Below are 25,365 nucleotides of genomic sequence, written 5' to 3' on the forward strand. Positions count from 1 at the left end.
GAGCACGACCAGGCCAAGGGGTGGAGGCTGTTCACGCTGCCCGCGAGGCCTCTCCCACCAAAGACCCACCACTCAAACAGGCTGCTCCTCTCGAGCCGCCGGGTTCCTGCAACTTGGGGGGAAGGCTTTTATGGGGGGGTGGGGGCGGGGGCGTGTCACACAGTAGAGAAAACAAAGACCAAGCGTGTGCAAGCAGGTTTATTGCATGTTTGTTTATTGCAGGAAAGTAAGATCACCTGTCGCTAATCCGTGCCCAGGACCCACTGAACGCAAGGACAGCAGACCTCACTTTACTGCGCTTCAGATGCCGTGTTGTCTACAGGCTGAGGGTCTGTGGCGACCCTGCACCCAGCAAGTCTACTGGCGCCATTTCCCCGACAGCATTTGCTCACTTGGTGTCTGTGTGTCACATTTTGGTAGTTCTCGCGGTATTTCAGACCCTCCACCAGCAAAAAGATCACGACTCCTGGAGCTTCAGGTGACAGTTACATTTTTTAGCAATAATGTATTTCTCTTCTTCTTTTTTTTTTAAGGCCGCATGGCACAGCATGCAGGATCTTAGTTCTCTAACCAGGGATTGAACCCGTGTCCCCTGCAGTGGAAGCGTGCAGTCTTAACCACTGGACCGCCAGGGAAGTCCTGCAATAATGTATTTCTTAACGAAGGAGTGCAACTTGTTTATAGATACTGCTATTGCACACCAAACGGCAACTGTCCAGTGCAGACAACGTTCAGATGCACCAGGAAACCAAAGAATTCTGTGTGACTCACTCCATCTCGATCCTCGCTTCACTCGGGTGGCCGGGGCGGAACCGACAGCCTCCCCCAGGTGCCTGGCAAACGGGACGGCGGCCTCCACTTCAGCCCGGGCTGCACGCAGGTGTACCTGGGTCTGCATGGCGGGAGCAGGACACTGCTTCCTGGGCAGGTGCTCCCCTGCCCTCTGACAAATCACCACAGTGTTGGACAATCCTGGGGTCAGAGTCAGGGCTCTGGTCCCGTGTCCTTGCTGTCTGCCAGCCGACGAACACCCCAACTGCTTCAGGCCACCACGTTCCCTGGCTACGGCCCCTCCCTCTGAGACCAGCAACGCAGGTTAAGTCCCCTCAATGCTGTCCTCCCTCCGGCCGAGAAAGGGTCTCCACCATATGCAGCCCCGAAGACCACCAGCCCACCCGGACAGTCCTGGGTCATCTCCCATCTCCTGGCCCTCAGCCTTCTCCCCTCTGCAGAGCCCACACCTGAGGCCACGTGTCCATTGTCTCTCACTGCTCCCTAATAACAAGTTTAAAGACAATTACACAAGCGGAGATTCAGGCGGCGGCCCTCTCCCTCCCAGCTCCATCACCTACCAGCCAGCCAGCCTCATTTCACCCATACCCCATACCTGCCCACTGCCCCGGGTATCTTTTTTTTTTTTAATTTTTGGCTGTGTCGTGTCTGGCTTAGCTGTGGCAGGCGGGACCTTTCGTTGCGGTGCGTGGGCTTCTCTCTAGTTGCGGCGCGCGGGCTTAGTTGCCCCATGGCATGTGGGATCTTAGTTCCTTGACCAGGGATCAAACCTGCATCCCCTGCGTTGGCAGGCGGATTCTTAAGCACTGACCACGAGGGAAGTCCCTGCCTGCCCTGGTTGTTTTTAGCAAATCCCAGATATTTCATAAAGTTTTTCAGCATACTTCTCTAAAACGGCTCTTAAGAAACAGTAACAACGAAAACCCCATAAAGCCATCGTCTTCCCTAAAACGTTAACTAATTCCTGGCGTCAGCTCTGTAATCAGCACTCGGGTGTCCCAGGTGTCTCGGCATCCTGAGCTCAGAGCACCTCCCAATCTCTCCCTGCGCCAACGCGTCATTTTCACACTGGCCACACTGCCGGTTCCCTGACACCTGCCTACAGTGACCAGCGGGGCCGCCACGACAGACCAGATGCACTCAAACAGCTGCCATGTGTCCTCATCACACGCACCATCCCAGCTCTGGCCAGGGGCCTCTTGGACAGTGTGGTGGTGACCGCAGCCAGACCCTCACCTACACGTGCGGCTCCTGCATTGGACCTAAGGGGCCCTGCCCCAGGTGCTCACGGCTCCTGGGCTGCTCACCCCATGTTGTCTACCCCCGTCCAGGCTGCCGGGTCTGGCAGCAGCACAGGGACGAGGACAGGCAGAGCCCCCCTGCCTCTGGGTATGACCACTCACCTCCTAATGGCTGACCACACCTGAGTGGCCAGAGCAGGGCCCTGACACACAAGCCACAGACGGCGAGAGGCCACCCAGGTGCTGACCCAGGGTGAGAAAGCTGGGCTGGAGGGGAGGCGGGGCCTGTCAAAGATTCACTTCCTGGTCACCCCACACACAGGAAGGACAGAGAAACAGGTGGCTGCGGACCAGCGCACAGTCTAATGGCAGGCCTGCCGGGGGGTCTGCGGGGAGGCGCCCACCTTGTAGTGCCCGTTGTTGGCGGCGTCGTGCAAGGGCGTGTCGTCATCCAGGCCCTTGGTGTTCACCTCTGCGCCGGCGGCCAGCAGCTGCTTCGCCACGTCGTAGTAGCCCCGGTTGCAGGCCTCGTGCAGCGCGGTCCAGCCTGGAAACAGACACTCGGCACGTACGTGATTTAACCCTCAGGAAGGTCACTCCCGCGTCTGGGTGGCACTCAGGAAGCGCTAAGGACAGGACAGAGGCCTGGTGGGCGCCCAGCCTAGAAATGCCGACTGGTCTTTACTTGGGCGCCTCTGGGTTGCTCGTGACCTCTAGCGGTTCACCTTACAGACTAAGAATCTGCGAGGGTGACGTGGGCCACCAAGCTGACAAGGGTACAGGATCAATGAACACAGGGTCACAAGGGGCAGCCTCAGCCCAAGTCACCTGTCAACACACAGGGAGGATGTGCCCCGTCTGCAGACAGGGAAGCAGGCAGAGCGTGGCCACGGCCGCAGGTCTGGAAGGGCCTCCGTGAGCATGCGCTGAGGCCTCTCGGGGAGCGGCTGCTCACGTCGGCACGCACACAGAGCTGCCCCGTGGACAGTTCCCAGGGCTTTGGAAAAATGCAACTTAGGAAAATCGCTTTTTAAAAAAAAAAAAAAAGGTGCTAAACTAGGTTTGGGTCCAACACCCAGGGCCGTGGGAAAACCCAGGATTCCACACAGGAAGGCCTCCTGGTCTCACAAACGCTCCCCTCTCAGTGCACAGCTCTGGACACACAGAAAGAGCAAATAATCCTATGTAAAAGGGGGTCTGCCCCGCGGCCCTCCCTCCGAGCTCTCACCTGCGAAGTCCTTGACGTTGACGTCCGCCCCCTCGCTGATGAGCTCCTTGATACGCCGGGCGTCCCCCCGGATGGCCGCCCGGTGTAGGCGGGTCTCTCCACGCTCATTTCTCTTGTTCACTTTATCTTTGGTTTTTGAGGCAGAATTGGGCGTCCCCTTCTGACACACTGTCGACTGGGAGGGGTGCTTTGGTGTCGTGTCCACTGCAGGCCGAGGAGAGGATGGGGGGGGGGTTACCGGGAGGGACCTGCGGGGCTGGGCCACCGTCCCAAAGGAGGGCCTCCCAGGCCCCAGGACCACCTGCCCCCAGGGCTCACCTGGGCTGTTGGCAGACTCCTCGGCCGTCATCTGCATGAGGAGAGCCACCTGCTGGCGCTCCGAGAGCGGGTAGCCGGCGCGGATCCCAGACAGCCCCATGCCGAACAGCAGCCCGGCCTTGCGGGCGACAGGCTCCTTCTTGATCCTCTTCCGCTCGGGACCCTGCTTCTCTGTGAGGCGTGGAGGAGAGAGGGGAGACTTCATGCCACGGAGCCCTCTGACTCCGGGGCCTCACAGCCTGCGGGGGAGGGGAGGGACAGCTGGCAGCACGCACGCTGCCCGTCATCACCTCTTCCGGCAGTAGCTGTGCTGGGGACACGATTCCGACACCTCGTCACCAGCCACTGAAGCCAAGCCTGGCCCCCACCGACCGTCCACCGCTCCAGGTGCCTCCCCAGACCGTGCCCAGCGCGCCAGGCGGCGGGACGGACGACCCCGAGTCCCGGCTCACTCAGAACGGGCCTCGGTCTAGCAACTCCTAGTGTCTGTGGTCCAGGTCCTCCTCCCCACCCCGCCTCCAAAGAGTTCAGATGTAAATGCAAACACAGCTTAGAGACCCGCGGAGAGGTCAAGGCTGGCTGGGCGGTACTGTACCTTTCTTCTTGCTTCTAGGAGCCTCCATCTCATGCCATGGCGCTTCGAGGAGCGAACCAGCCTTGCAGTACCACGGCGTGGACTGAGCTGGAGGCATCTAAAGGCATCAACACAGAGCACTAACGAGATACGGCGCCAGCCCGGCGCCCCTCAGCCTCCTCACGACAAGCATACTGTGCTCCTCTGGCCCCTCACCTAACACCCTGCCGGCCTCAGGCAGAAACACTGTGCCGTGTCTTTCACAGGGGCAGGGGGGGCGGAGAGAAGAGACACCCCCCACTCCACCGACCAGGAGCCAAAAGCTCACTTTGCTCCACACTCACCCTCCTACTCACAGGAACTGGGGCTCCGTCGAGTCTCAGACCCCTCCCCTGCTGCCCTGTGCGCTCTGGGGAGCCCGGGGATGGGGGGGCCTAGGTCACGGGTGCGGACCACGGGGAGGGAAGCTGGGTCGCCACGGGGCCTGGGTGTCTGAGGGGCTCTCCCTGCTCTCCGCGTCCCCGGGCTGGGGTGACCTCTCCACTCCCACAACTACAACCCTGGGCTGCTCTCCACCTCAGGCCCCACAAGCGTGTCACGCTTTCCATTTTCTTACAAGGCGTTTTCTGTATGTTATTTCCTTAAAAAGTACCTTAAACTGCCTTTTTAAAAACTAAAGTTGTGATCTGCTGACAACGGTGATCTGTGCATCTTAGGTGATGACCCCCAAGCACCACAGACCACCCTGCCAGCAACAACTGGTTTTTAACCAACGCACGAGGCATAGGCCCAAGCAAGGGGGAAATTCAGAAAGGACGCTCCTCAGGGGTGACCAAGGACCCTGCTCGCCTTCTCCCCCGCCCCCAATTCCCCCACGACCCCGCAAAAGCAGTGAGGAAAGGGCGGCACATGGCCCCGGCTCTTCGAGGAGGCCTCTGCACAGGGCACAGCTGGCACCCAGCAGCTTCAAGGAGCCCCGAGAAACGAAGCCACGCTGGGGCAGTGGCCGGACCTGGGCAGGAGCCTGGCTCAGAAGCTCTCGCACAGCTGAGCGCCACACGGATGGGTCTGGGGGTCGGGGCAGGGGGAGGCCGTGTGGCCCTGCCCGCGCCCTGTGACCTGGGCCCTGCTCTGCCCAACCTCCTGGGAAGCACAGCCTGGCCTCAGACAATCGGGGTGTCTGGCCTCTCAGGGGCGGTGGAGACACGAAGCCCCAGAGAAGAGGACGGAAGCAGAGCCTCAGCAAAGCGCGTGGCCCCGCGGCCTCCGGCCGGGCAGTGGGTGGCACCTGCTGAGCACACCGGGGCACCTCAGGGGTGGAAGCAAGCAGCCCAGCCCCCCTCTCCGCAGCGCATGGGTCAGGACACACGCGCCCGTGGTTTAAGATGCCAGAGGAACCCGGCAGAAGGGCCACAGCCACCTCTGTCTTCAAGCGACCGTACAGGCAGTGGACGCCCAGGACCAGGGAGGTGCCTCGAGGGTCTTGCCTGCGCTGCTGTTGAGTGGCAGCGAAGAAGCAACTTCTACCCAGAGACTCTGATGTCGGCGGCAGAGCTGGGCCCTGTGGCACCGGCCTGTGGTCTCAGGAAAGGGCTGGGAGAGCTGTAAGGCTCAGGCAACCCCAGCACGCGTCCACACCTGCCCAGGGGCCCTGCTCACCCCACACGTGGAGGAGAACAGACTAACCCTCTGGTCTCCCCAGGCTTAACACAGGAAAAAACCCCAAATGTAATCCCATCTTCTGAGACACCAACTTCTCGGTGGTGGAGTGTACTTCTCTACAGGTGCCGCGGCTGCCGGGATCTGCAGAGCCCACGTCTGGCCGGGCTGGGAGTCGCAGGTGGAGCGGCTGCCCACGGAACCCGGGCCACAGAGGAGCGGAGGCCAGGGCGCTCGTGCTGCAGAAGGGCCCTCCTGCCCAGCCACTGCGTCCTGTCGGCAGGGGCCAAGCCGGGGGTCAACCCAGGTGAGACCTGCAGAACGTCCTTCCTGCCCTGCCCTGAGGTGGGCGACGGCCCCACCTTCCAGCGCAGGGATGGGGACACGGCAGAGGAGGTGCCCGGGCAACGACCCAGCTCCCTCAGCGCTCTGCCAACGTTTTGTTTCTCACATCCAACCGGAAGCAGAACAGAAGTTACACGAAGCCCAGGCGGCGTGTGTCAAGTTGTAGACTGGAAAACTGGCAGGTCCATGTGAGTGGCGAGCAAGGCCAAAGGGTGCTGTGGAGGCGCAGGGGCTGGAGCACACCCTGCCCCCTCGTTCCCCGGGGACGCCAGCCATGCCGTCTTCCCAGGGTAATGGGGGGAAGGCAGTCTCATGAGCCTGGACAGTGCCCTCACCGTGAGGAAAGCAAAGCACAGCCGTGTGACTCGGCCTGTATGTCCATGGCGCCTTGATTCTCACGCTCAATCACCTCGCTCGCTGGTCCTCTGTGAAATCAGGGCCACGTTTATCATCCCAGCGCTCGCTGGTCCTCTGTGAAATCAGGGCCACGTTTATCATCTCTTCCTGGGACACGGTCACCCAGCTAGGAGATGCAAGGATCCCCAGCCCCCCAGGCCATCCCTGGGTTTCCCCCTAAATGCTGTTCCTGTCTCCCCCAGAACACGCCTCTGCACTCCTCCCACAGCCCCCGTGGCCTCTGCTGGGGCTGGGCCTGAGGAGGGCGCAGCCCTGAGGGCCTCTGTTTCAGGACCCAGCACCCAGAGTCCACTCCTCCTGGGGAGTTTCACTCCCCAGCAAAACTGACAGCGTCCAGTGGAGAACTTCCCCGAGTCACGGCGAATCCTGGCAGCAAAGACACAGAGTGAGCTTCTGGGAGAAGATCTCCTCTGGCTTCCGGGACGTGGTCTGCAGACACTCTCCTGGCCGCCTTCTGTGTCCCCTCGGGCGGTCCCGTGGTTCCACACGATGCTCTGCGTGGAGCCCGCACCCTGCGCAGACACCGGCGGCCCCGTGTGCTCCTCTTGGACCCCGGTCGGCAACTCCCCTGCTTCCTTCTGTGCCTCAGCCAAGGCGGCGTCTTTAGGTTCAGCAGCTTCCAGCTCACTCACCCTGCTCATGGTGGACCCGGTAAGCGCTAGAACCCGTCCCCCGCCCAAATGCTTCGTTTCAGCAATCGTTTCTGCTGCCTTATGCTCTGTTTTACATTGTGAAAACCCTGCCTGATCTTCTGGACGCTGTTCTGTGTCTGCTCGGGTGCCTTCCTCCTGTGGCGGCCATCTCTGGGTCCAATCCTCGTCTCCGCTCTGGGGCCTAGGAAGGCGCACAGAGGCCCAGGGAGGGCCAGCCCCATGGGGGCAGGACGGCGTGAGCCTGGGGAGCCCTCTCGGCCCCCAGGCTGGAGGATGGCATCTTCCAGCCGGAGGTGTCGGCGGGCACAGCTGCCCTCAGCCCGTCCACTGCCACCAGAAGCCCCGTGGCTGACAACCAGGGCATACCAACGTTGCCCAAAGTGGGAAATCTATGACTCTCCTCAGATGTCACCATTGTCAGGGCTCCGCCCTGTGGTGGGGAGGGGGCGGAGGAGGTCCTCGGTCTCCCATGCAGTTGCAGGGCTCGGCCCACGGCAGGCTGATGGGAGGTGGGTGGTCGGCACTGGGACCTGCTGTCCCAAGAGCGGCCCGTCCCTTGGCCTCAGAGCACACCTCCCACACCACACAGGGCCTGACCTCCTCGATCAGTCACAAACACAGGCTTCTGACCAAGAAGCCGGCCCAGGCACAGTCCACGTGTGACAGATACCCCGTCAGGTGACGTGCTGCACGGGGTCCTCCCCGCATTACACTCCGACCCTCCAAGCGCCACTGGACCCACATGGGCACCATCATTCAGGCTGTGGTGACAAACGGCTTCCCTTCTGATTTCTTGCTCTGTGTCTCCTCCTTTTCCTTTTTAAAAAAATTTCCAGCGTTGATCGTTTAAAGACAGAGCGGTCTGTGTGGCCTTCAGCAAGTCCCCGGCCTGAGAAGGACAGGCTGGACCCCCCACGTCTCACTCCCCCGGCAGTGGCTGCTCCAGCTCCAGGTAAGGGCGACCACAGAGCCGTCCCACAGGTGACCGTGATCAGGAGGCCAGAATCTACGGAGGTGAGGTTGGCATAAAGGGCCTGGACAACAGGGGTTCCCAACCACTGACCCCAACTTTCACTACAGCAGTAAATCATAATCCAGACCGCCAGCAGCACACGAACAGCATCATCCATCCCACCGGTCCCAGCCTGCCTGGGGGCCTCCGACCACCCCTCAAGCTCCCCACACCCAAACCCGGGAGTTCACCGGGTGGAGCGGCCACCCTGACCCAGACCAGAGAGAAGCGGGCCAAGCCACGCCCTCTCGACTTGGCCTGGGATGGAGGTGGCCAGCGTCCTACACCAGTCCTGCCCGCTCTGGGGTCCCGAGAGCTCCAGGGTCACAGTGTGGGTGGCATGTGCCCTCCCAACCAGAGACTCACAGCGTGTCACGCCTGGCAGGCGGCCAAGCCCCTGCATGGTCACCCACGTGACCTCCAGCACTTGGCAGGGGGCGTGCTCAGAGCCCAGCGCCAGTGAATCCCCACACACAGGGCAGCCTTGAGCAGGAGTCCCGACAGGCCCTGCCCACCAGGGAAGCTGCGTGCCCACCGCCTCCGTCCCCAAATCCCAGCCCTAGACGGGTGAGCTGCTCACACATCCTCACTGCAGGGCCAGCACAAAGTAGAAGCAAAGAAACGTTAGGAGCTGAGAACAGGCCCCTCTCTGAAGGGCCCTGGGGGCTCCAGGTGGGAGGCGGGAGGGCTGCTGTCAGACTGAGCAAGAAGCCTGCAGGGCTTCATCCACACGGACCTCAGCAGGAAGTGTGCGTACACTTACGTTGCGGGGAAATTAAACACATAAGAAGCAGACAGCAGAGTATAATTTGAAGCAGGTCCTGGTCCCACCAAGACTGGCACCGGGCAGGAGGGCCCCCTCTCCCTGCCTGCAGGCGCCCGCCCACTGGTGGCCTGAGCTCCAGGGAGGACGCCCCAGCCCTGACTAAGCGCTGCGGGCCTCCTGGGGACCGGGAAACAGGAGGGTGCTCCCAGGGAGCCCGAGGGTCTCTGGGGGATGCTCACCAGCCTCCCCCTCTCAGGGAGCACAGCCGGAGAAACTACTGGCCACTTGCAACAGTCCCATGAGCGCCAGGCTACATCTTCCCAGCAGGGGGCGCTGGAGGGACACGGCAGGAGCCAGCAGGCAGGGAGGGGACGTGGGAACACGGGGACCTTCAGCCTCCCTAGCTCGGCGCTCACCAGAGTTGGCACTTCTGTACAAGAGCCTCCCCATCTGCCCTGGGGCAGGCGGGCAGGCGGCACCTGGTGGAAGCGAGGCCTCTCAGAGGAAGAGCTTCACTCTGCCCGGCCAGGCGGCCGCTCACCAGGAAGGGCAGGGAGGGGTCAGTGACCAGGGCTGCAGGCGAGGTGCCCAGTCCTGGCCCGAAGGATGAGACGCTCCCAGTTACTGGAGACCAGTTCTGCCACATGACCAAAGCAGGTGTACAAGAAAGCTGCACGGTCAGCCCCTGAACCCCGGGGGCGGGGGGGATGGGCAGGACACAGTCACCCAGTCGAAGGCCCCCCCCTCCTCCCACACTGTGTACTACTGAAAAAGCTGGCACATAAGCGGAGCCATGCAGCTCACAGCCGTTCTGTTCAAGGGTCAATGGTACAGCAAAACTGGCCCCCAAAGGGATAGACATTCAACAGTAAGAGGACAAATGCTGGACTTTCCATGTATTTAGACTTTGTCCCTGCCTGGAAAATCCCACTTGCAAAACGTTCTTCAGTTTCCCACCTGCCTGGCGCCCCGTGCTGAGACGCCAACCGTCCCCCAGGCCTGCTGGAGGCCGCCTTCACGGCCAGCACCCCGCAGACACCCCCGAGGACGCCGCGCCCGCCTGTGCTCGGGCAGGGACATCCCAGAGGACGACACCGACCTGCAGGCCCCCAGCACCCAGGAAGCCGCACCCAACAGCGACGCCACGCCCTCCAGTACCAGAGCTGCCTTGGGCACCCAAGCCTGAGCTGGGCCTGTCTCTTCTGCACCCAGAGCCCGAGGCACAGGGTCCCTGCGAGGACTCCCACCTCCTGTGCCCTCCTCCCCGGCCCACCCCCTCCCCTTGCGGAGGACCCCGCGGAGGTCGAGCCGCCTGCCCCGGACCCCAGCCATACCCCAGCCGGCACCACCAACCCCGCCAACCTGCTTCACCAGCCTGCAACTAACCCAGGTCTCTGCTCAGTGGCTGCGGGCCTGGGGCGCACCCGCCTGGGGGTCGCCCTGTGCAGGAGGCGTTGTGAGTGAAGACGTTCATTTCAGGCTGTTCCCCCTGCCATTTCTCCCAATTCTCTCACATTTATGTCATTCCTGTACCTGCCATTTTCCTGAGACCTGACACAAACCCTCACGTGCAGCAAAGCCCCCTGCCCTCCGCCCGATCCTGGCAGGACCTCTGCTCCTTCCCCCGTGGCTGCATCCTGGGGGACCCAGGCCCCCTCGCGGCTCCGTGGATCCACCCCACACCTGCCCCTGGCTTAGGGGGTCTGCAGTCAGATGACTGGCAGGCGGGGAAGGCCCAGGACACCAGGACCAAGAGGAGGAGTGTGAGCCGGCTGGCAAAGGGGCCGGGTTCTTGTCTGGACCCAGCACATGTCCCTGCAGGCAGCTCGGATGGAACCAACCTGAACGCACACGCGCCACGTGGTGGTGAGTGGCACACCCGCAGCGCATGCGCAGGGGGACTGCGTGCCTCCTGCTCATTCTCACAGCTCCCTTTGGCCTCCATTTCAAACAACTGGGTTTAATTTATGTGCTTCTGCAGCCCTGAGGGGAAACACGTTTATCCTCCCATGTGAAGTTCTCCAGAGGCTCTCCTTGAGGGAGAGGAGCCCGTGCTCACACGCACGGGAGGCCCCTGGGCAGGCTGGGGGAACGTGGCTTCTGTGCACACTTGCGGGAATCCTCTGCCTGGGAATCTGCCCTGTCAGCTGTGAGTCACCCCCTCCCGGGTCCGTGCGGCAGAACTGGGGCGCCGGGGGCGGGTGAGTACCTGTGTCCGAGTCCTTCTGCTCTCCATTGGCGCCCACAGTGAAGGGCAGCTTCCGCTTGGTCGTTCGCTCTCTCACCTCCTTCCCACCATCAGTGCGGTCCAGCTTTGGGGTCTTGGTTAGAGAAACTTTATCTTTATCCTGGAAAAGAGAGTGACGCTTTCAGACGCTGGCCCCAAGTTAGACTCTCAAAGTCCTTACGTCTAGCAGGACTTCACGTGCCCGGAAAGCAAGTCTCTTATCTGGGCAATGGACACCCCTCCTGCCCACCAGGCTCAGAGGCACCCACGGCCCTACCACCTCGCTGCCTCCTGCCTCGTGTTCCCAGGGATGGACTCAGTAACGGGGAAAACGCACCTTCACAGGGGCCTGCTGACAGACGGAACCCGCCCTCCACTGGAAACTCTCCCTGTGACCGTGAACGAAGGGGCCCGGCCTCACACCGAACGGGAGAGTATGTCTGCCCTGAGATGCTGGCTCCCCTCCAGCGTGTTGTCCCTCGCCTGCCCGGGGCCTGAGCCACCTCTGGTCACCACAGGCCTGTGACACTGCAGGGCCGTGTTTGGGACGGATCTTGCAGCCGCAGCAGCCCCGGAGCAGAGCCCAGTGCAGGCGACCCAGCCCAGAGCAGGAGCTGGCTAGAGGGCGGCCGGGTGTGGCCATCGCTCCCAGCCCTGCTGACCTGTAAGGACCCGGGAGCCCGAACTCCAGCCTCAACCTGGGAGGTCCAGCCGGGCGTCCGCCTCGCCTGCCACCGTCTGCAGAACCGGGGGAAGCGCCACCTTGGGGGGGGAGGGCGGGGGGATCGGGATGTGACACGCCCCGCACAGAAAGGGCAGCACACAGAGCCCTGAGGGTGGGGTGGGGGCGCTCAGCAGAGCCTCAGGCTAACCAGTGCCCCGGCTCGTCTGCCCGCAGCGCACCGCACCACACCACACGGGCCAGCCAATTTGCGTTGCTGACAGGGAGGATGGCACTGCTACCGCCAGGCGGCCCCTTCTCCAGCAGCAGGCTTCCTTTCTGGAATCCACCCCAGGGAGGCGGAGGCAAACACACGGCCCTCACAGCAGCCCTCACGGCACTGGGGCGTCGGGTGCACCTGGGAGGGGACGCCCAACCCTGAGCGGCGCGAGTCCTGTCTCCCGGGGCCCTGAGAGTCCTCCACTTGACTGCCACGCCGTGCCCTCCAGTCTCAGCAGGCAACGAGACGCCCTTGGGTGACCAAGGAGACCCCGCCACAACACACCACCAGCTCCGAGGGCACCCGGAGCGCGAAGAGGGACCAGAAGGCAGAGCCCGAGCCTCGGCCGAGCCGGTGCCAGAGGCACCAGGACACAGGCCCGCTTGCCACCACCTGCACGCACCTCCGCCCCGCCCCCCGCCGCCCCTGCCAGGAGAACAGCACCCACCAGTGGAAGCCCCAAACTGTAATAAGCAACCTGCCACCAAAAAAATTCCTGGTCCGGTTGGTTAATCTGATCGACAGACACAAAAAAAGATAACACAAATCACAATAACAACGTATTCAGAAATGCAAGAAATTAAAAAATCAATGTAATTCACCACACTAAGAAAATAAAGGACGGGGACTTCCCTGGTGGTCCAGTGGCTAAGACTCCACACTCCCAATGCAGGGGGCCCAGTCGATCCTTGGTCAGGGAACTAGATCCCACATGCCGCAACTAAGAGTTCGCATGCTGCAACTAAAGATCCCGCATGCTGCAACTAAGAGCCAGCAACTAAAGATCCCGCATGCTGCAACTAAGAGCCAGCGCAGCCAAATGAATATTTAAAAAATGTTTTTAAAAAAAAAGGATGGAAAATTATGATCATCTCCACAGCTGCAGAAAAGCCCTGAGGTCCTGAGGCCAACTCCCAGCACACTGTGGGGAGGGACGTCCCCCACCTGACACAAGTTTGGTGCGGAAGATTGGGTGCCACCGCCGAGAGGGGGTTCAAGGCAGGAATGCCTATACTCACCACATCTACTGAAAAACTAAACCTATTTTTTAATGAGCAAAAGATCTGAACACGCACTTGTCAGAAAAAAATATCCATACAGCCAGTTAACGTTTGGAAAGGTGATCGGCGTTGGGAAAATGCAAATTAAAACCAGGAGGCAACACCAGTACTCTCACAAGAATCGCTGACTGGACCGGCAGAGCAGTGGGCCTCGGACACTGCTTGGGGCCACTCAGAGTTTCTAACAAAGTCCGGGGAGTGAGTGACGTGCCACACAAACTCACAGTTTTGTTCATAAGAGTAAAAGAAAGAAAGAGCAACCGCCCATCAAAAGGCAAATGGGTGCATCCACTCCAGTGCAGCCGTAGACGGAACATTCCACAGCTGCGGGAAGATGCCGGCGGGCTGCGCCCCACCGTGACAACACGCCTCAGGGGGGCGGTCTCCTCCACGGTCAGACCAGGCCAGCCCCGCCCCCCTCTTCTTCCTGAGGGATAACAAGGAGTATTTATCTTACGACGCTGTGATTTTACACAGGAGAAAATCCAGAGGAATTTACAATTAAACTCTTCAAATTAGTAAGTGAATGAGAAGCTCAATCACACAGAAAGTGATTGGTTTCTATATACTGTAAACCATTAGGAAATCATGCTGAAATATTACATATTTATATCGAAAGACATTAAATACATAGGAATGAATCTAACAAAAGGTGTTCAAGCCCTCTACATAGACAATTACAAACATTACTGAGAGAACAGAAATTAGACTGATAAAAATGCAGGCCCACTTATGGGACACTGTTCAATACTGTTAGCACAGCATATCTCCCCCAACTCATCTCTACATTCAAAGCAATCCAATCAAAATCCAGCAGGCTTTGCGTGGAGATCAACCAGCTTTTTCCAAAATGTACATGGAAACGCAGAGGGTCACAAGTAGCAAGGACAATTCTGAAGAACAACGAAGATGGGCAAATTAAACTGCCAGGTATCAAGACTGTACAATTATAGTCACAACAGGTGGTCCTGGACCCAAGGGCCAAAGGTTCAGAGCAAAGAGCAGAAGCTGAGCCCCACTTGACTGGTGACAAGGGCTCCGCTACAACCCAGCAGGAAAGGACAGTCTTCCCAGTGACAATGACCATGTGGACATCCACAGGGAAGAAAATAAACCTTGACCCTCCCTTACAGCACAAAACACAAAATGAGTCCAGATGGATCACAGACGGAGAGCTCGCAGAGGACGGTACAGGAGACCAGCAGACGACAGAAAAAGGCAAATTAAACTGACATCACCAAGTGTTAGCACGGATGGGTCCGCCTGACCTAGGCTTTGGGGGTGCAGAACTGTGCAGTCACTTTGACGAACCATTAAACCCTATCTGCTGCCTCCATAGAAAAACCCCAGTGTATGTATGTTCACATCACACCTGGACTGGAAAGAACCCAGATATGTATCAGCACAGGAATCGGCAGAGAAGCTGCTTGAACGTCCATCCGATGGACACCACACAGCCACAGAGGAAGAGCCTCCTTCCAACAGCAAGGGCCTGTCCATCGGAAGGAAGCAGAGATCCCCACCATGAGTCCGCATCCCCTGTGGGTGGGGGCGGGGTGTTACCGTGGGGACTGCTCGCGGGGGAGGGGGGTGTCCCGAGAGCCTGGTCTGGATCATCGTGATCCCAGGTTCTAGAAAGGAAATGTGCATTTCTACTTCACTAAAAGTGCTCACAGAAAGCTTTTAACCCTCAGCCAGAGCAGAGCAGGGCAGACCTCGCTGAGCCTCCCTCACTAGTACCCAGGCACCGTCACAGGGACCAACCATACACACTCTACAGTGTGTTTACTTCCTCAATGCTAACAGGATGGCTAGACGTCAAGTTCAACCTCTATCGGGTTCAACCTCTATCAGTTCAACCTCCGTGTCAGACCGTGGCACACCCTGAAAACTGCTGTGGCCCAGCAACCAGCGTCCCCCACGGACGCTCAGCCAGCTCCCACACACCACGTAGAGAGAGAGGAGGGCTGGCTCTTAACCCGCACCCCACACACCTGCCCTGGAACCACCTCGACTATGACTAACTGAGTCTTATCTGTAAATGACCAACAACGACAGAAGCCAGTAGGAGTGAGGACTCTATCAGCCGCCAGAAACAGCACAAACAGGTGGATCTGACTGTCCCGCCTTCGTCTGCTGAAAAGATGACCCTTTCGCAATGGAGCAGCCTCAGCACCTTGTAGACAAGCAGCTGAGCACACACGTGGGTGCCTGTGGGGACCCTGCTCCCCAGGACAGGTGTGCACCTGTCTCCACTGCCCCGCAGCTTCACAGCCAAGGCCGAGGGCCTCCGACTGCCTCCTGCCTTTTCAAGGTGGCTGTTGTTGCGCCAGGTCCTTTGAATTTCCAAACACACTTTGGAAGCAGCTTATCGGTTTCTCCCCAAAAGCCCTCAGGGGCTTGGACCTGCATCACGACAGCTCTATGAGACTGGCTTGGGGAGCGCTGGTATCTGAACACTATGGAGCCACCCTTGGCCCGTAGGCCCTGCTCCTCTCCAGCGGCTCAGAACTGCCTGAATTTCCCACAGCAAAGTTCTGCAGGTTTCAGGGTGCACATCTTTCATCAAATTAATCCCTAAACAGTCTGTGTAGCCTTTTTTTTTTTTGCGGTACGCGGGCCTCTCACTGTTGTGGCCTCTCCCGTTGCAGAGCACAGGCTCCGGACGCACAGGCCCAGCGGCCACGGCTCACGGGCCCAGCCGCTCCGCAGCATGTGGTATCCTCCCGGACCAGGGCACGAACCCGTGTCCCCTGCATCGGCAGGCAGACTCTCAACCACTGCACCACCAGGGAAGCCCCACACATGTGTTTTTAAACTTCCACGCCTGACCGCTGGCTAACAGCGCTCAGAAAAGACACTCTGCACGCTGCTCTGCCCACAGCCTCGCTCCGCAGGCCTCGCACCCCGCCGCTTCCGCGCACACCTCCTGGGCCTCCTCCACAGACGGCCCTGTCGTCTGGGGGAACGCAGCTGCCCTCCCCGCTCCAGTCAGGGTGCTCCTCTCTCTCAAGGCCTGACCTGTCCCTCCCCTGCGAAACCTGCGTGGACACCTGTGGTGTCACACAGCCATGCCCGGGGAGCATCCAGGGTGGACAGCACTGCCCTGTGGAGGGGAGGGGGTCGCAGCGGGTGGCGTGTGCTTCAGCCAGCGTCCCGCAGAGAGCGGGGCAGGGCGCGGGGCTGGCTCCTCGGCCAGGCACAGCTTGTTCCTCGGGCCTTTTTCTCTATCTCCCTCTCTGCAATCCCCAGCGCCACTGGGACCGCAGGAGTCCACCTGGGACGGCAATACCCCGACCCCTTCACTGCCACCAGAAGGCCTGTCTGGAGCCCCGAGAGGAGCGGGGGCTCCCAGGGGCTTTGGATCCATGGATCCCTGCCACCCTTCCTGTGAATTCAGCATCTGGACGCGGCCTCCTACTCTCTCCTCAGTGGATTCCTCTGGGATTCCGGGAACCAGCACTCCCAGAGTTTCCCAGCGCTGGGAGGAGCATGGAGCCCGAGGCCTCTTCCCAGACCTGCTCGTAAAACCACGGGACAAAGCAGCAACAAGCCACATCCAGCTTCCACACTGAGGGCTTCTCTGAACGTCCTCCTCCTGGATCAAGGGGGGCCGGGCACAGGCCACAGCACCCCACGCAGAGCACGGGCGAGGCCACCTTTGCAGGTGGGCCCTCCCTCAGGAAGCCTGTGAGTCTGTAACTCCTACAGACCAGCCTGGGGGTCCCTCTAAGAACAGTCTGGAGGGAACACTGGGTGTCACAGCTTGTGGAGCACACAGCACACACCCCCGAGCCCAGGGCACCAGCACATTAACAGGGCACAACGATGCAGATTTACAACCCATTTTCCTATTCACATTGGCAACAAGCAAACGGGGAGTACAATTAATTACCCAGCAGCGTTTCAAGTCAGGACCACTCGCACAGCTACCGTCAGATTCGGTCTGCCAGCAACCATATGGCAGGAACCCATGGTCCTGAGGCACAGACGGTGGGGCCGAACTGGGGTTCTCTCAGACAGCAATTTCTGTCCACGGACCTAGTGCTTAAAGCTCCACTTTGGCCCCCAAATAACAAACATCCTTAAAAAAAGCCAGACGTGTCCTCCACAGCCACCCAGCACAGCAGTTCCTCCACTGCCGCCCGAAGAGGGTCTCGCGGCACAGACGTCGCCCGCTGCACAGGGACAAGCGACAGTGACACCCCCAGCCCTCCCCCGGGCCCGGACGAGGCCCACGCGGAGTGGTGGGGGAGGACGAGCTCACCTTTTTCCCGGGCTGCTTCTCCACCATGTCGCTGCTCAGGGAACGCTCCTCCTGCTGTGGGGTTCTAGAACACCCACCCTTGGGCATCGTTTCCTCCTCACCAGGCCTTTATTCACGCCGCCATCGCTTCATCGTCAACCGTCTGCTTAAAAACAGAGGGCACGGGGTTAAGGTCCAGTGACCCCACATGAAACCCAGGTGCCGCCTCCAGTCGGTGATGCACGATGCATGGACGCAGCAGCCTTCTGAGGGGGCCGCTCCTGATGCACCGGCCCGGCAGGCAGCCCCGGCAGCGGCACGTCTACCCTCCACGAGGGAGAACAGCAGAACCCCGGGGTGCACGCGGGGCCCTGCTCCGGGGGTCAGGCGCCACACATGCTCGGTGGCAGCACCCTCTGCCCACGGGCAGGGTCACACCTCGAGGTCCAGGGGATCACGCCCACCACCCTCTCGGCCACCTGCCGTCACCTGCAAAACAGCCCCCTGCCCCCACCCCCAACAGAAGGTCAGGATGAGGGCTACTCTGCCACTCAGAAAGCACCCAGCACCCCGAACTCCCCAACTCCCGCGAGTCAAATGTCCAGAAGGTAGGCAAGTGACGCCGCTGGGGAACGCCCGGAGGATGTCAGGTAGCTGTGGCGCCCACTCCTGCACGTGGGCCTGAGGCCTGGGCCCCTGCACTTCCCAGGACACATGCTGTGGTTATCGTGTTTTCTGTATTTTATGTTTTGGCATCTTCAGTTTGCTTTCTGGGGACAGACCACCCTCCCACCAGGGCCAGCCCTTTCTTGGCGATGGCCAAGAACCCCCCACAAAACCACCCACCACCCCACCTACCTCTCACACACAAGGCGCCGACTCCCCCGAACATAACGCATCCCAGGTACCACATAACCAGAGACCACCCCACAGCCCGCGGAACTGTCCACTCCGCCCATCGCCTTCCCCATGGAGACCCCAGTGGAGACGCTGGCCGACTCGCCTCTCAATCCTGTCTGCTGCTCCCAACAAGCCCGGTGCTTCCCTGGCGGCCGTGCCGGCACAGCCAGGCGCTCTGCACCTGTGCGTGGAGTCGTCTCTGCCTGTGGCCACACTGACCCGACCCGCCCCTGCCCGATGTGGACAGCTGTCCCCTCACCCCCCCCGTCCTCCTGTGCTTGCTCCATGAATCACATCCGGGGTGCGTGCTGCGCTCAGCAGAGGGAACAGGGAAAAGCGCGTCTGCTCCATCCTCCTGAAAGCCTTCCTCGCAGACATCCTCCTCACAGGGTCAGAGAACAGTTCACACAAACCGAATCACACCTCTGGCGCCTTGTCGTGTTGGACGAGGGGTTTTGTAAATAGCTCACCCAGAATTAAACAGCCTCTACTCTGTATGGTTTTGGAAACACGCTGTTCAGAAGCGTTCTGGAGTGGCAGCTCCGACCTGCCCTTCACCAGCCTCTGGAGAGCCTGTCTCCTTTTCCACGTTAACGGATCAAAGGTTCCCCGAGTGTCCCCTTGCTTATTCACTGGCCAACACACATCTAGCTGTAGTCAGTGGAGGGACCACGCCGCCTCCTGACACCGCCTGCGCAGCACACCGCAGAGGAGGTGGGCCAGGCTCTGCCTCCACACGTTCCCCGTGGCTGCGGCCGGAAATGGTGGTTCCTATCTGCGCTTGAAACTGTGAACGCCAAGCTCTCTTCCAGTTTTCCACGACCAAACTGGGCTGTCTCAGCCTGAGGAATGGCATATCAGAGCCTGACTCAGGACAGCTGCTGAATCCCAGGGCTACCTGGGAACTCATCAGCAATGTTTCCACAGAAATTTAAAGATTATCCGAAAGTTAATGTTCTGAAAACCTCCTGACTGCCTGCTCCCAAGATGGAAACTCAGGCCACGGAGCCGTGGACGCGCGACGCTCGTGCCCCCAGACGCGAATCCCCAAGTGTGTGGAGCCAGGCAGCGCACGCCGGGCGGACCCACGAGTCCCGGACCCCGACCTTGCCGCGTCCAAACCAGGAGGGTGCGTGGACAGCCGGCCCAGGCCTCAAAAGCTGATGTCACCAAGTGCCCCACGGCGGCTCTGGCCTTTCCTGGGAAGCCCTGCACGAGCTGCCCAGAGGCTGGGGGCAAGAGGGGGGCCCACTCCTCCAGGGCCTCGGCGCCCACGGCGGCCCCCCAAGGCGCACCCCCAGCTTCTGGAAACACCGGCAGACCCTGCGGCTCCTCTAGCGCCTCCTGCTCCGCTGCTGTCGTCGGCGTGAAATTTCAACACTACACTCGCGTGCACGTCTCCGACCCGGGCTCTGGCACGTCCCTGCCACCAGGAGACACTCGCCACTGCCGTCATTTTGGGCACAATCCACTAGCTGACGGAGGAGGCCTGCGCCTCACCAGGACGTCTGTGTTGGCAGCTGGCCCCGAGTGCCAGGTCTCCACTCATTCCTGAGGAGGGACAGGGCTCGATGGGCCCAGGTCCGCCCCAGCTGTGTCCCGGTCTCACAGGCACACTTCTGTCCTCTCCCCTACGTGCCCAGCAGGACCCTCCCTGAGGCTGCCCAGTCCCTCGGGCTCCACACCACCCTGCGCCCCTCCGCTGGGCAGCCTCTCCTTCCCGTCTGCCTGTCCTGGGCCCAGGGAGACGTCCATTCACAGAGGCTGGCAGGACAGACATCCTTGTCAAGAGACCTCGTGTCACAACGAGGCGTGTCCCTCCCCAAAGGCGCTCTGAGCACCACGGGCAAACCCAGCCCCGCGGGCACCGCAACAAGCGACTGCCCCGACCACAGCACCCTCCTCCTTCCTGACACAACTCGGCCCTGCGAGTCCCTCTCCGTGGGCAAGAGGCGCAACTCTTGGGGGAGAGGCTCCCTCCAAACTAACCCTGAGGAAGGTGGGTGGCTGCACCCCTGCCACACCCGCCGTTCAGCAAACTCCTGCCTTTGCGAGTGACAAGCTAAAAGCAAGACACGAGGGGGAACCTGAAGGCAACTTTACTGGCCTCGTGGGGATCAAAGCTGGAACCTGAGTGGAAAAGGCCACAGCACCGTGGGCCCCAAATCCACGGACAGGGAGAGCCCGGCCCCGCAGCTCCAGGAGGGAAGGCGCAATGGGGCGGGACGAGGGCCCACAGCCTGCCGACCTGTGCCAGCCACCCCCACCCCCCACCCCAGCGGCCTCGTCCCCGCAAGCTGCAATCACAGGGGCAGAGAAGGCAGCTGGGAGGGAGGCTCAGAGTGGGGCCCGGAGGGACAACACACACAGGAGCAGGGTGAGCAGGGGCTAGAGAGGACCGGGTCAGCAGCAACCTGGGCTTCAGGAGAGTCTAGAAAAATTCAGAGACAGAAGAAAAGACTCACAAATTTTAAAACGAGAGGATACGCTAAGTCCTAGAGAAGCGATCCACAAAGCCCGCTGTCACAGCAAGGCAAAGACGCTACCCGAGGAGGAACCAGAGACAACGGCCCAGGACAGGACCCCAGCCAAAGGGCAGGAGCCCACTGAGCCCCGCCTCTCCCGCACGGGGGCCTCTGTGCAAGGGACGCGGACACAGCGCAGCAACGGTCCCGAAAAACGATTTCCAGACTCAAACACCAAATGTAGCCACACTGGCAACCAGGGTAACGGCAAAAGAAAGGCACTTGCGAGCCTGCAGCAAAGTCCCCCAGCCCTCCCCCTCCTGCGAGCCGGTGGGGGGGGGGGGGGGGGGGGTTGGGCAAGGGCAGCCGCAGGCACAGCCCAGCCTCTCCTGTGGGGTCAGAAAATCAAGACTAATATTTTGTAAACCAGAAAAACTGCATGGAATTAGAATTTCTGTGTCCATAAGTAAGGTCTCCCTGGACAGAGACCGCACCCAGAGCACTATCGTGGGCTCCACAAGGGACACTGTGGCCTATCGGTGTCACCCGAGGGCCCCAGGACGCCCCAAGCCCTCTCCGGCCGGCGTGGCCCAGCACCCGCTGGCACGTGGCCGCCGTGAGCCAGCCGGCGTCCCTAGCACTGCCTCAATAAAGCAGCAAACGTCGTCCACTCTGTCGCTCTGCAAACCCTACTCCCTGCCCTCCCGACACTCTGAGCAGACGGACGGTGGGGCTGGCGGGACTGCACTGGGCTCTGGAAAAGCCCCTGCAGCGGGGCTGTGGCCACACCGGCTGCGTTTGCATGGGGCACAATGGCTACTTGAAAGACTCTCTCAGACAAGCTATGATTATTAAGGACCGGTAGGTGTTTTCTCAAAAATGAACAAAAGGAGGCCATCGCTTCAAGGAAAACTAACAGTAGTTGTGGCCAACAATAAAATTTGAGCTTTCACATGAATTCTGGGAAACTTGTATCCCTTCCATTAGCTTCCTAGCACCCAGCCTGAAGACGGGTCAAATGAGGTTGGTGGTGATCATGGACCGTCCACATCTGGGAGACCCACACACCTCAGGGGACCAATGCTTCACAAGGGAGCCCCCAGGGTCTTCAGATCCCCCGAGTCCAGTCGGAGGAGAACCCACCCTCACGTGGAGGCTCCCAGGCGACTCCCTGTTCCCTATACATGTCTGTGAGAGGCTGGATCGTTTTCACACACTTTAAGCAAAACCACAGAATGCAACAGACGGAGTAAAGGTGCCAGGTATTAGAAAGAGCTGCAGCTATATGAAACAATGCCACTCTTCTCACTAAACTTGTTTTCTTTTATAAAATAGCTACTTTTCAGTAAAAGTTCAGTAAAGTTTACTGTGGGGTCCTCACTGCAAACCCCCAGGTGTGTAAGGGACTCAGGGCCCAGCAGCTGAGCAACAGTACAGAGGCTCCTGGGCAGAGGGAACCCAGATGGAAGTACTTGCTGTCAGGAAACAATGAGTGCAAACCAGGAGCAGGGGCTGGGAAACCATAAGATGACTCCTGTACAGAAGCCCAAATTGGCATAAGAAAAAAAAGGAAAAGGTCTTTAAAAAAGAAAGAACTTGGAACTTCCCTGGTGGTGCAGTGGTTAAGAATCCACCTGCCAACGCAGGGGACACGGGTTCGAGCCCTGGTCCGGGAAGATCCCACATGCTGCAGAGCAACTAAGCCCGTGTGCTACAACTACTGAGCCTGCGCGCTAGAGCCCGCGACCCACAACCACTGAGCCCACGTGCCACAACTACTGAGCCTATGCTCTACTGCCCACGTGCCACAAACTACTGAAGTCCACAAACCTAGAGCCTGTGATCCGCAACAAGAAGCCACCGCAATGAGAAGCCCCGCGCACTGCAACAAAGACCCGACGCAGCCAAAAACAAATAAATAAATAAATCTTCCTTCCAAAAAAAACAGAAAGAAAAAAAGAACTCATGCTAATAAACTTAAAATGAAAAGGAAGGACTTCAAATTGCATAAATAAATATTAATTTAAAAAATTAAAGTCAAAGTTAAAAAGCTGAAGAACAGTACTGACACAGCCTGATGCTGACAAGGGCCGACCGACAGGCCAAGCGCATGTGCACGGTGACCCATGTTCCGACCAAGGAGCCCGCCACCTGAGCCCCCCGGCAGAGTCCATGCAGAGACATGAAGGTGATTCCCACTCACCCCCACACAGAACCCAAGTCCAGACACTGCAGACCAGAGGAGAACAGGCTGCTGGACAACAGGGTAGAGAACACCTTCACAACCTCAAGGTAAAGAAAGAGCCCGCAAAACCGGAAACACTAACCATAACGGCAAAGTCTGAAAATTCTGACACTTTATTTTTAAATTTTATTTATTTATTTTTGGCCGCGTTGGGTCTTCGTTGCTGCGCGCGGGCTTTCTCTAGTGGCGGCGAGCGGGGGCTACTCTTCGTTGTGGTGCGCGGGCTTCTCATGGCAGTGGCTTCTCTTGTTGCAGAGCATGGGTTCTAGGCATGTGGGCTTCAGCAGTTGTGGCACGTGGGCTCAATAGTTGTGGCTCGCGGGCTCTAGAGCACAGGCTCAGTAGCTGTAGCTCACGGGCTTCATTGCTCCGTGGCATGTGGGATCTTCCCGGACCAGGGCTCGAACCTGTGTCCCCTGCGTTGGCAGGCGGATTCTTACCCACTGCGCCACCAGGGAAGCCCAGATTCTAACACTTTAAAAACAACAAGTTTTGTTCATTAAAGGTCACCTTCCCACAAAAGAGAAGAATTTTCTACACACATAACTGACAAAAATCTCTTATCCAGCATCTATAAAGAGCTCCCACAAATCAATAAGGAAAAGAGAAAACGTCCACTACAAAAGATGGAAGTGAGACTCAGGCCTTTCACAAAAGAGGAAATCCAGATGAAAAACTGATCAGCTTCTTTAACCAACAGGAAAATGCAAACAAAAACCAAAATAAGCTATAGAGCATCAGCGAAGATGCAGAACAGAGGAAACGACGCATCCTGATGGGAGCGCGAGCGGAGCCACAGGACCCACCGCGCACGCGCGCCCAACAGCCCACAGCTCCTGGGGCGACACCCAGAGGCCACACCAGCGCAGGATGCAGGCCTGTACCGCACGCACCAGCAGCCCCTGTGGGAGCCTGCAACAACCCAACCATCTCACAAGTCAAGGCAAAAAAAAGTTACTTTGTATGTTTCCCTAAGTTTCTGAAAACAGTGCTGAGGGATGCACTGCTCAGCTGACAAGACTATTAAAAACATCAAGCGGTGACTATTTTAAGTAAAAGTCTGGAGGAGGGTGGGATGGGCAGTCATGCCTGGGAGTGTGACCTGGAGTTTTCTACACAAAAGTCACATGCGTGTGTTCTTTGTGAGAATGAAATTGTACATTTTTATTTTGCAGACTTTTGGATATTATGTTACATTTCACAATAGCAAAGTTTAAAACACGGGGTAGGGCTTCCCTGGTGGCGCAGTGGTTGGGAGTCCGCCTGCTGATGCAGGGGATGTAGGTTCGTGCCCCGGTCCAGGAAGATCCCGCATGCCGCGGAGCGGCTGGGCACGTGAGCCATGGCCGCTGGGCCTGCGTGTCCGGAGCCTGTGCTCCGCAGCAGGAGAGGCCACAACAGTGAGAGGCCCGCATACCGCAAAACAAACAAACAAACAAACAAACACGGGGTATGTACCTGCTACACCCTGGCAGGCGCTTAGAAAGTGGAGGGCTAATTACCAGACCCTGTCCCAGGACAGTCTCCCTTCACGGGGCCCCATGCCCTGTGCAAGAAGTGCAGCTCCCTGGACACAATGGGGCAGCAGCTCAAGGCTCCCAGCCTGTGGCGAGACCCACCCTCCCTTGCACAGAGCACACAAGCCACTGGAACTGCGCGGCCAGAATGGAAATGAAAACCTGATCAATTAACGGTGAACTAGGAAGGTTGGGGGGTGGGGGTTAAAACAGAGGAGGAAAAAGATGTCTTAGAGAGAAGGGACCAAGCTGCAGAATAAATGAGAGGAGAAGACAGGGACAGGCCGGCACCCTGAGAGCCCCACAACGTGGTGACCAAGAGCACAGCAGGGGACGAGTCCACACGCCTCCACGGCTGCTCCACGGAGATAAAAGCACAAGCCAGAGAAAGAGCAGACTGAGAACCCAGAGGAGGACAGCCCCGGGGAGGGGCAGGATGGGAAAAGTGGCCCTGTGCGGGCACTACACCCACCCACCAGGCGCAGGACAAAAGGGGGAAGATCCAGCACCGGGACCAGAGGGGGCCCCACAGGGTCACCACATGGAGAAGGCGACTAGAGAGGCCGGTGCAGCTATGCTTGTGTCAGAAACATGCAAACCTGGCTCTGTGTTTGAAAACCGATCCACGCAATCCACCACATTAACAGGCCAAAGAAGAAGAATCACACAATCCTAACAACTGGTGCAGAAAAAGTATTTAACAAATATCAAGGCTCATGATGAAGACTCTTGGCACAAGAGGGGTCCAGGGAACCCCT

The 25,365-nt window shown here is 59.3% G+C and overlaps 1 protein-coding gene across 16 annotated transcripts in view; it reads right to left on the reverse strand.

Annotated features, from left to right (window-relative positions):
- Nucleotides 1-25,365, reverse strand: part of ANKRD11 (ankyrin repeat domain 11) — a 171,310-nt gene that overhangs the window by 13,913 nt on the left and 132,032 nt on the right. For 10 of the 16 annotated variants that reach the window (XM_022582895.3, XM_022582893.3, XM_089903437.1 and 7 more), the window contains 5 exons: nt 17,502-17,643; nt 11,215-11,353; nt 3,580-3,750; nt 3,262-3,465; nt 2,438-2,580 (listed from right to left, as the gene is read on the reverse strand). In XM_022582895.3, coding sequence (XP_022438603.2) covers nt 2,438-2,580; nt 3,262-3,465; nt 3,580-3,750; nt 11,215-11,353; nt 17,502-17,588 — 744 coding nt within the window. In that variant the 5' untranslated portion in view covers nt 17,589-17,643. Of the gene's footprint in view, nt 1-2,437; nt 2,581-3,261; nt 3,466-3,579; nt 3,751-4,174; nt 4,272-11,214; nt 11,354-13,458; nt 16,099-17,501; nt 17,647-25,365 lie in introns of those variants that run through there. The other 6 variants (XM_022582892.3, XM_022582887.3, XM_089903440.1 and 3 more) reach the window with 5 other exon arrangements.

The sequence above is a fragment of the Delphinapterus leucas genome, chromosome 20, assembly GCF_059928025.1.
Source record: "Delphinapterus leucas isolate spDelLeu-1000000601 "Yukka" chromosome 20, BTC_Dleu_Yukka2, whole genome shotgun sequence".
NCBI lineage: Eukaryota > Metazoa > Chordata > Mammalia > Artiodactyla > Monodontidae > Delphinapterus > Delphinapterus leucas.